This window comes from Strix aluco, chromosome 20 (assembly GCF_031877795.1).
Source record: "Strix aluco isolate bStrAlu1 chromosome 20, bStrAlu1.hap1, whole genome shotgun sequence".
Taxonomy (NCBI): Eukaryota; Metazoa; Chordata; class Aves; order Strigiformes; family Strigidae; genus Strix; species Strix aluco.
In genome coordinates this window covers 12982902-12994079 of record NC_133950.1, presented here as the reverse complement: position 1 = coordinate 12994079, position 11178 = coordinate 12982902, and the positions used below count along the sequence as shown (strand labels likewise).

The window sequence follows — 11178 nt, the reverse complement described above, 5'->3', positions numbered from 1 at the left end:
AGCTGCCCCCCCTGCCAAAAACCTGGGGACAAATCCCACGTTTTGGAGAACCACAGCAGTAACAAGGCTTCTCCACGGGCCTGAAGGTGCAGAGGGTCTGGTTTGACTGGAGTTAGAAAACCTTTCCCTGCGACGCTCCCACCGTCAGCACAGAGCAGGCAGGGACAAACCTCTGCCCCTGGGTTGTGCCAAGGAGGGAGGGACAGTCCCCTGTGTTGAGGACTGAGGCCTGGTGAGTGCGGGTGCTTACAGGGGCACGGCCACCAGCTGCTGCTTTAGCCAGTCCCTGCCGGACGTGGCAGCCACACGCTCCTACCTCCCCCCAGCACTGTTTTGCTCAGGCCCAAGGACAGGTAGAGCTGAGCAGAGGTGGCCAACCTGGTACAACACTTCCCTACTTGCCTCCAGCTGAGAGCTGAAGGGGTTGTACTGAAATAAAACCTCCTGCTGCATCAGGATTGGCCCGGAGGGTGCTTGCACCGAGGCCCTGCTTTAACACAGGCACCACCTTCCTCCTCCCCTGCCGGAGGCCCCTGCGGGTGTTTGTCCCCCTAGTTCAGGCCAGGCTGTGGCTCAGGGGGAGGCTGGGGGGGGCAGCAGCACAGCCCTTCTGCCGGGGGGGGGGGGGCACAGTGTGGGGACAGGGACCTGCCCTTGCCCCTGGGTCACCAAACCCACCCCCTGCAAGAGCTGAGGGCTCAGCACCCTTCTTCCTCCCGCAGCAAAGCTCCCACACAAGACCAGGAGTCTCCTTTATTTAAATAACCAAAGGTGTACTTTTTTCTTTTTTTTTTTTTTTAAAGCACATTACATTATTCTCACCCCAATGAAAAGTGAACAGCAGAAAACCGCACCCTGAGGCACCACTCCCTCCTCCCAGGGACGGACGGGTGCTGCAGGAGTCGCTCGGTGGACGTGGTTGTGTCCCCCCCCCCCACCCCAGGAGCTCTCCCAGGAGCCTCCTGGGTTCAACCTCCACGACAGCCCTTTATCTGCTGCTCTTACAAAGTGCTGGTTCCGTTCCCATCCTCCCACCCCGACCCGTCCCACAGCGGGTCTGACCCCTGAGTCTGTACTAAGGCCCCTCTGATAAAGCCCCCTGGCCCCCGCCAAGGCACCAGCTCAGCCCGAGGGTCCCCAGCTCCCTCGGGGACTCCCTGCCTTTCCCTGTTGAGGCTTGAACCCCCAAATGCCTCACAACTGCAATTCCACCAGCGCAGCCCCAGCTGGGCTGCAAAAACTGGTTGCATTGGTTGCCCAAGTAGCCCACCTCAAGGTTAAACATCGTGGACCACAAACAGGAGGGCTAAAGCCTCCCTGACCCCGAGTGAGAGGGGAAGGTTCCCTGGAACCACGGCCCTGATCCAACCCTGCTCTTCCCAGAAGGCACCAACACTTCTGCAGCTCCCAGCCCTGGATCCAGGAGCTCTGTTGACCCATCACCTCAAAGCACAGGGGAAACCCCTTTATCTGAACGGGGAAAAGAGCCCATTTGCCCCCAAAAGGAGAGCTGAAGCCTTCCGAGCCCCCTTACAGCTGCAGCTCACCCACACTGTGGCTCTGTAGGAGTTTTACAAGCCTTGCAGAGCAGCAGCAAAGACACACGGGAGAGGCACCATCTCTTGGCCAGTGCTGACCATGACAAGTGGCAAAAGGAGCAACAGTGGGGCCCTTTGCATCGCAACTGAACCACCACCACAGCAGGGAGCTGGGGGCACTTTCCCCAACACCAAAGCAGCCCCGAGCCTGCCCTGGTATCCAGAGGTGGGCCACAAACAAGTCACACGCAAGGACAGGTTTGCCCAGTGTCCTGTTTTTAAAAATCAAGCTGGTGGCTCTGAGCAGTAGAAACAAGGGTGGGGTGTCATTCAGAAGATGACTAACCTGGCAAGGCTGGGCAGCATTCAGCTAAACTCGGCCCAGACCATACATGCTGGCTTGGTCAGACTGCAGCTTCCCTCTCCACCGCTGCACCCCACCCCGAGCAAGGGCCCCCGTTCAGACAAGGCAATCGAGCCCGAAGAAACACCGTAAGGCCCCACACATTCCCCTCCGCAGCCCAGCTGAGGTTATTGGCCCCAAGTGCCTCCTTCAGAAGTGAAAGGCTTGGCTCAGGAGTGCCTGGGCAAGATAAAACCCCAGCACAAGGTGCTGCTGCCACCCAAGGACGGCTCTCAAGGAGACAGGTCCTGCCCCTGGGACCACCGTGCCGCAGGGCAGCGCTCCGGGAGGACACCGCGCTCCCAGCACTGCCAAAGAGCCAGAGTCTGGATTTTCACCCGATTCTCAGCCCCGTTTGAGCAGCATCAAGGTTGTGCAGATACAAACTGCTGCCTGGTGCTTTCCATCAGGGGCAGCATAGGGCCAGGCCGGCACAAACACAGGTGCAGGGGCACTGACGTGAGGCAGAGCCCTGCCTCCAGCCAGGTTTTCATTGTCACCCCACGTCAGCTGCCTGAGCTGGGGGAACTCACCTCTCTGGTCATTGAGCCCTTTGGTAGCACAAGTTTGATGCCTGAGAAATTCAGAAAAAGGAGACGTTTCATTGCGAGATAATGAACCCACAGGAGAAATCCACTCAATGGGGAACCTCAGCGCTGGCTCGACACCCTGTGTGTGTGCCAGTCCGTGGTGATCCCAGAGTTAGAAGTCGCTGCAGAGGAAGAGAAGTTCCTTGGGTATTTGGCAACAGATGGGTCCCTTCTGCCACCGCCACACGGTGACGCCACTGGAGAAGCATCTAGGATGAGTCCTTGGCCTCACTTGGACGGCCTGACAGCCTGAAAAGGGTCTCCCTCATGGTGCGGAAACATCTGTCAGTGAGGTCAGAGACATCGTCTGATGTCAAGCCTTTGGTCTCTATTGGAGGCAGAACCTCAACCTTGATTTTGCCTGGGAACAAGAGAAGAGCTTGTGAGAAACCCACACGCCCCAGGAGTGCTGTTCTCAGCCCCCCCAGCCCCCCTGCCCTGGCCAGCCCCCAGCACAGCTCTCATCCCCTCACAGGGCTTCAGGAGGGAATGCAGGCGGAGGCCGCACCGGTCTCAGGGGTAAGGGCTGCTCTGGGATTCAACCCTGCCCTCGAGCAGCCGTGCCACGCAGAGCACTTCCCTTCTGCCCCAAACTGACACACCAGCCAGAACTTGCCCCTTTCTAAGGCTAGTGGCCACTCTGCCCACACTCGCTGGCCAAAAGAGTCGGGGGAGCCCAGGGCCACGGACCTGCTCAGCTCCAGGGCCCTGCCAGGCACAGCCTGACCGGGTGCTCCCTCCATCTGCCTCCCTCCAGCCCTCCTACCTTTGGGGGGCTCCAGCCATGTGGGCAGGGAGCACGGCAAGCACGGCTTTTGCCCAAAAATGAGAGTTACTGCTCCAAGCTGACTGCAAGCCAACTTTCTGCCCAGCACTTGCACTGACAGACTCCAGAGCTTTGATACAACCAGCTTCCTCGGTTTGCTCACAGAGGGGTCCCTGCTTTGAACGCTGGCTCCTTCCCCCAAGCCCTCACCAAAAGACTTGGGTTGTGAGAGTTATGAGAGGGAGAGGTGGTGTCCAATTTTTAATGACAACATCCCTCACCGTATTTAATTACACTCTTTTCTGAGTTAACCCAGCCCAGGCTCTGATGCCAAGTGCTTTCAACTGATTCCACACATCTCCCAGAGGGACGACTCCTGTTTACCCCAGCTCCGCTTCCCTCTCACACGCTTGTGAACCAGATCCCCACATGGCTATAGCATCAGCCCTGTCTCCAAGCGACTGTAAAGACCCTCAGGCTCTTTGATACCTGATGTAAATAGATTCTTCTTTGGGTTATAGAAGGTAGTGAAGGAGGAATAAACCACAGGGATCACTGGGACCTTGGGGAAGAAGAAAAAGAGGAGTTACTTGCACTGCAGCAACTCAGGGCAGGCCAGAGGTAATCAGCAAACCCCACGCAGCAGAGCTGACCTGGCCCAGCTCTCACTCAGGGCACTCACGAGGCAAGACCTGCTTCCAAAGGCTGGGAGAGTCAGGAGTTAAATGGGATCAAAACCACTCCCCAGCAACTCAAGGCACAGGGACACTCAAGTTACATTTCAGCTGCAGGTCAGCACTGGCTCTCAGGGCTTCTCGTCCCAAGCCAGGCTTCAAAACTGAGGTATTTTGTGACCTGCAAACATCTGGAGGGTGCCTGTTTTGACAGGTCCTGCCGTGCTGTACAGGCACATGTTTGGGGGAGGCCGGCTGGTGTGCCTTCAGTGTCTAAGAAAAGGAGTCACCAGTTGCAAACAATTGCTCCCAGGGAAGCTTCAGACAGGCAGAGACACAGCCAGGAGGGCAGGCAGAGAGTCATTATCTCAGTGCTAATAACACAGACAGGATCTACAGTCAGTGACTCAGGGAGAGTATTAGCAGAGGTGGGTACCATTTCCACTCTCTTTTCCTTCTAGCAGCTGCCAGCCCCTGCCTGGATTGCATCACGCCAGCAGGAATGAGGATGGTACAACCCAGGCTACACCCTGGGCTTGGCCAGTTGAACCCAGCAAGAGATCTGGCATTTACTCCCTTCCCAGGATCCCTGCTGTAACACCTCTTCTAGGGAAAGCAGTTTTCCCTTAGGTCTCGAGTCATCCCAGTCCCAAGATTCGAGGCCAAGCACGCATGGGAAGGCAAAGTACCCATCTCCTTCCTCCCAGCCACCTCTCTGGCACCTAGTCGCCAGCACCCGGGAGCCGAGCAGGGTGGTCCAGCTTCCAGCAGCCGCCAGGACACGGGGAGCAGAGCCAGGCCTGCAGTGCCGCTGGCACACCGCCCCAGAGCCCTGCCCGGGCAGGCACCACCGCTCCCTCAGCGGCACTGACAGCTCTAGCTGTCCAAAGCCAAGGAGCTGTTTGTCTGCTCCACCACTAACTCATGGATCTTGTCATTTTGGAGAGAAAAGGCATTTAAGACATACCAAGAAATACCATATGGCTGTCTGGGAGGGAGCAGCTATTTCCACACAGACCAAGCCCAGATGTTGCTCTAAAGCCCTGGCACTGACAATCCTCAATCAACACTACACTATTGCAACCTAGGGGATTGAGAATTGCATCAACAGCTTCGGGATGCCCCAGGCAAGCTCACAAAGCATAGCCCCCGCTGGGCTCCCTGCCAGAAGCAAGCTCTGTGCTACAGACACTACACCGCCACGCTGCCAGGCAGCTGCCTGCAAAGCCCAAGTGCTGCCTGTCCCCCATGCTCTGCCCTCCAGATGGGACACGGGGACACAGTGCTGGGGGGACCAGGAGAGGGGACAAGGCAGCTTCTCCACCTGTCCACAGGGGTCAAGTCACTCCCACAGGGGACGGAAAAGGCCCTTGACTCCTGCACTGATCACACTTAAGGAGGGTTTAGCCGAGGAGCTCAGCTGTGGCCTGGGAGCAGAGCTCACCTGAGAGCAAATAAACCGCATCGCTGCATGACCTGTCTGCAGTGTCACTGCAAAAGCATTCAGGGTCCCCGTGGAGGAGCAAAGCGCTGTTACCTGTGCCTGGACGGCGAGGTGAAATGCTCCTTTCTTGAACGGCAGCAAATCCCCAGTGCAGTTCCTCGTACCCTCTGGGTACACCCACACCTTCACCTGCACACAGGGAGATAAGGTTCTGCTCCAGCAATCCACCTGCAGTGCCCCCTTCCTGCTGGCCCAGCTACCAGCCAGCCCCACCAAGAGCTGCTGGGGGCTGTAACTGCAGGTGAGCCAACACCAGGAGTTCCACATGCCCCCATGTCACCCCAGGATGCCCAGCCACACACCAACCCCACCAAACACCGCAGTCACACTCACATTTTCAGTTGTCATAGTCTTGGCCACCTCTGCCATCACCATCTTGGCACTGGTGGTGCTCTTCCTGTTGATGAAGATGACACCGCCGAGGTAGATGATGAGCCCCACGGAGCCGGTGTACATCAGCTCCTTCTTGCCCACCTGGACACAGTCGTCGGGCAGGACCTCCATCAGCCCTAACACGATGGCAGAGGGTGAGACCCAGCAGCCACCCCCCTCTGCCTGCACTTGGAGGGGACAAGAGGGACTATCTGAGGTGTGGAGGGGAGCACGAGGGACAGACCAGTGCCTTGTTTCTTTGCTGGCTCCTGCTGCCATCAAGAGAGCAGATAGAGACTCGGCACACAGCAGAACGACAGGGGCAGGGTGGCTGCAGGTCATAGCAAGACTCCTCAAGAGGCAGCTCACTCCTTGGCCCCAGGGCACGCAGCAGGGCCACCCTGCACACTGAGACGTGTGCTAGGTCAGCCAGGCTATCAGCCAGGCAGGGAGGTAACAGGGAGCCGAGAAGCACCTGAAGCTGAGCAGTATCTGGGGTGCTGCACGGGGGTGTGACAGCTTGGAGTGAGGGGAGAGCCTTCCTGTAGCCAGCATTGATAGAAAAAGCTGGAGCAGCTGGCTCGGGGGGCTGCTTGGCCAGGAGATGCGAGCAGGATTTCTCTGACGGCGAGCAAGAGAACTGCTCCCTCCCTTTCTCTCTCCCACCAGCTCCTCACCCATCATGTCGAGGATGCTCTGGTGGTTGGACACAATGATAGCAGGGCCCTCCACCTTGAAGTTCTCCAGTCCCTTCACCTCAAACCTCAAGCCAAAGAAATACTTGAAGGTCTTGACCACAGTTTTGATGATCCTGCAGAAGAAAAGAGCGGTCAGAGAGCAGCAGGGCAGGAAGGTGACAGGGTCTGCCATACCCAGGGTGGGTGGAAGGAGACAAGAGCAGCTCTGTGACAGAGTCCAGTCTCATCTTCCCTGGAGCTTCCAGTCTCATTTGCCTTGTGGTGCACGCAGGTGTCTGTCCTGCATGGTCCCACGTGCTCACAGCACTTCAGTTACATGCTAAGCCCTGTGCACTCCCAGGGTGGGAATTTTACTGGAAGCCCAGAAGCAGCTGATTGTAACTTTGAGGCTGGTACAGCCAGACTTGATGGTCCGTGCTTCCTTCAAGCTGACAGCATCAGCTCCCTACAAGCTCTTTGGAAGAGGCAAGTCCAGCCGAGCGCACCTGCAAACAGAACTGGAATCCCTCCAAAGTCCAGGAGGGAGAGATGCTCGTTTCAACTGTGGATCAAGGACAGCTCCTCCTCCTGCCAGTCCCATCCACTTAGTGCTGTTTGTTTCCCCCTATGCCATGGCTGTAGTCTGCTCCGATACTACCAATGTTTTCCTCCTGCCATCAGCAGAGCCCCATAAATTGTTCAAACAGTTCTCCTAGGAGCTGCCGCTCCCCAGCACATGGGTGTTAGCCTGCACACCCGTCACACAAGGAAGGCACTGCCAATTCTGCTCCTTGCAGTGCTGGAAGATGCCGCTTAACAACACAAACAAACACAGGGTGTCGTTACCCCAGGGGAGTCCAAGAACAGAGGAGAAACAGTGAGAAACACTTCCCTGTACAACACAAGGATGCAAGCAGCAAACAGGATGCTCCGACACAGCTTGGCAGAGGCTGGGTGCCCCCGGCAAACCCATCTTCAAGCAAATAGCTGTTGCCTGTCAGTTCACTTCCCAGCAGATCTACAGGTCTGTCCACAAAGCTCCCAGCTTTCTTCCCCGGTGCCTGAGGGCTGGGGGCCCAGCTGGCCTGAGACACCAGCAGCTCCACTCAGCCTGCCAAAGCATCGAGCAGGTTGAGGTGCCCTCGCTGAGCACACCCAGCCCAGGCTCGCCGGCTGAGACCCTGCCAGCCCATGGGAGCAGGGCCCGTCTACACCACCCCCAGACAGGTGGGAGCTGGGGACCCTCCAACTCGGCCAAAGGACACAGCCAGAAGCTGGCAGCACGCAGGGGCTATTTTGAGCTGGGGAGCAGCCATTTGCCAGGACAGGAGGCAGAGGAGATTGCGCACGAATGAAGCTCCCAGAAGCAGCCACCAGCTCTGCTCTGCTCTCCCCCAGAGCGGACTCAGGAGCTGACCTGCCCTTCAGCAAGCACCTGGATGCCATTCCTCAGGGCCCACCTTCTCCCTGACAGACAGGGGATGGAGATTTCCTCCCTGCAGGAGAAGACCGAGGGACAGTGTCAGCTTCTCCCCCACCACAGGGTGCAGCAGGAGAGCTGTTGCAGCACCACCAGCGTGGGAAGCATCCCTGTCACCCAGGGTGGGAGGTGAGCAGCTGGCCAGCAGCTCCCAGCATCTGCTCTCCAAAAGTATTCCCACTCCTGCCATCAGCTCTTCAACCTCGCACCTCTGTCAAGGCGACTCTCCCCAGCTTGCTCCTACCCACAGTGGGGTTCATATCTCCATGGGGTGCCCCACCATGCCAACCACCCAGGCGCTGGCTTTCACACTGGAGTTCAGGCCAGGCTGACGCCCGCAGGTGACACAGCTGAGCGACACCACTGCTATCAGTCCCCGTCATTTGAACCCGCTGCAAAGCTTAAAGCCGTGCTCAGGGAAAGGACACAGGGAGGTGCACAGCCTGCAGAGCTCCCGGGCACCACGGGCCTGCACTGAGGTTACGGGAGTGCAGTCCAGGTAAAGATACGAGGGGGCAGGTGAGGAGAGGCAGGGTGACATGAATTGGTGAGGTCACGGTGGATGCCATGCCACCAGACTAACCTAAATCCCACATCTCCTCCCTTCTGACTGCCAACCAAAAAAGAGGTCACTGCTCTGGAAGTCACACTGCTCAGGAGCTGCTGGGAGAGGCTGGTTACACATTACTCAAGAGCAACCACTCAACTTCCTCCTGCCAGTAAGGAGCCAGCGTTTCCTTGCACAAGATGTGGCCTGAGCCACTGAAAGAGGGAAAGGGGCAGAGCTCAGAGCAGGAGAAGAACCATCGGGTGACCAGCAGCCCTGCTGAGCTGGCCACGTCATCCACGGGGTTAAGCAGATGGGTCCTACTCCCCTCCAACCCTGCAAGCAACTTCTCTGCTGGTATGAATGATCCTGACTTGGTGCAGTCACAGCTGGAGAGAGCTGTAAATTTAACGGACTTATTGCCAGATGCAAGGAGAGAGTAGAAAAGCAAGAGGGAATGTGCCTTTTCATGCATCTGTAACAGCCCAAGTCTGAAAGCCAGCAGCCCCCAGCTTCATGTGCTCTGCTCCACAGCCTGTGCCAGAGGCCTTTTTAGGATCCTCTGATTTTCAAGAATTAATGAGCTGTGCTTACCAGATTGGAAGCTCTTGCAAGAGGTTCTGCCGCTAGATAAACAGCTCTATCTCTATCAGACACAGAGGGCAACCTCTTCCAAGTCACACCAGCTTGGCACTGGAACCAGGAGCACAGTGAGGACGGGGTGTTCTGCGCCGGGCAGTGACACTGTTATCACTGTCTGTCCACCAGCACGTGCTCCGCTCCAACCCCCTTCCCCGAGCCAGAATAAGCAGACTGGGATGTTGTAGAAAGAGAGAGCTCGGTGGATCACCTCAGCCACAGACCTCCCAGGGGCTGGGATACATGACCAGGATCATCAGCCAGTGCCAGTACATGGAAACGATGAGCTTAAATTACAGGAAAAGGGCGGTTCTGGCCAAAATTCAGCTCCGAGTTTCAACATGAGGAGTTGTCCAGTGCGAGGAATTTTTGTTCCCAAAGAGTTCCTTCAAGTTTACAGGAGATTTACAAGTTTTAGGGGTGGAGAAGAAAAACAAACAAACAAACACCCAGAGTGTTTCTGTAACTGACATCATAAATTCTCCCAGCTGCAAAGCTGGTTTGTGCATTGGAAAGCTGCTCCTGAGCGAGCCAAGGCAACCAAAGCTGGAGACAGGGCTAGGCTGGAGATCCCCCCACAGACTGCTGTTTCCAGCACCTGGGGCCACAGCACCAGAGTGGATGGCAGACGATGGACTCAGGCAGGCAGGGCAGAGCCCGCAAGGCAGCGTGTCGGTGCCCTGCGCCCGCTCACTCTGCCCTGAGCCCTGCCTGCAAGAACAAAGCAAAGTCCAGCTCCACCAGCTGAGACGCTGCCCAACCTTTGATCCAAAAGGATGGATTAAGAGGGCTCCCCTTTCCCCCACACCCATGCAACTTGGCCTGGACACGGATGGTTAGAGTAGGTAAAAAGCTGTCTACAGGACAGCAAAGCAAAGAGCCCCAGTTCTCCTTTGCTGCCAGCAGAAGTGCCAGTTCTGCCCTTAAAAATGTGCCTTCGCCACCGCCCCCAGCATCCTGTCAGAGGACACAGGCAGCAAGGCCTGACAGCAACAACCATGCTCCGGGCAGCTGCATGGCCGCTGCGCTCCTTGCGCCAGGCCGAGGGCAGAATATTAAACACCATCTGCCAGCACACAGCCCTGCTTCTGGAGGGGGGGAAAACCCCCAAACTCACACTGCTGCCGTGTAGCTTTCCCCCAAACCTGCGCAGCCCCTGAAGCGTGGCCACTCGCCGCCACCCTCACACCTTCCACCCCCTCTGCAGGGCACCCATCCCCACACAGGGCTCTCTGAAGGGGAGGGCACAGCCATGGGGCACAGCAGCCCCTCATCACACCCCCCCCCGCCACGAGGCCACCCTGCTGCCACCACAGTGGCCACCCGAGGGTCTGCTGCCACAGAGCTGAGGTAAAGGAGGCCACCATCACCCCCCCACACAAGCTGGGACTGAAACCGATCCCCCCAGTTTGTGTTTCACCCGCCCGCGCCTTGGCTCTGCCATTACACCCCCCCTCACTCACCTCATGTTCTTGACGGTGCGGCCGCCGTTGACGAGGAGGCAGACGGGCGCCGTCAGCGCCGAGCTGACGACGCAGAGCAGGCAGTAGAAGCTGATGCGCAGCGCGAAGTTGACGGCGGGGCTGAGCTCCATCAGGACGGGGAGCAGCAGCAGCAGCAGCACCGCCGCGCCCCACAGCAGCCACCCCAGCTCCATGCCGCCGCCTCAGACCGCGCAGCCCGGCCGACACAACCCCGCTGTTGCTGTTACTGTTACTGCTCCCGCCGCCGCCGCCGCCTCCTCCTCCTCCTCCTCCACCGCCGAGCCGAGCAGCGTGGGCAGCCCCCGCCTTATGTGGGCGGTGCGCAGGGCCCGGCCCGGCCCGGCCCGCCTCGCCCGCCGCCGCCCCGCCGCTCCCCTCAGGCAGGGCGGGAAAGTCCCCTCAGGGCGCGGCGGGAGCGTCCCCTCACAGCGGGGTCCCCTCACGGTGTATGTGGGGGTTTTTGGTCCCTCGTGGCGTGGTGAGGCGGGCTTTAAGTCCCCTCAT

At 58.2% G+C, this 11178-nt stretch overlaps 1 protein-coding gene across 1 annotated transcript; it reads right to left on the bottom strand.

The window, feature by feature from the left end:
* Positions 1-739: 739 nt before the first annotated feature.
* AGPAT2 (1-acylglycerol-3-phosphate O-acyltransferase 2) lies at positions 740-10944 on the bottom strand. The gene is made up of 6 exons (XM_074846080.1): positions 10654-10944; positions 6525-6658; positions 5809-5984; positions 5509-5604; positions 3787-3859; positions 740-2892 (listed from the first exon to the last, which is right to left on the bottom strand). The coding sequence occupies exons 1-6, from the start codon at positions 10845-10847 to the stop codon at positions 2741-2743; spliced, it is 825 nt and encodes a 274-aa protein (XP_074702181.1). The 5' UTR covers positions 10848-10944; the 3' UTR covers positions 740-2740.
* Between the last annotated feature and the right edge of the window lie 234 nt (positions 10945-11178).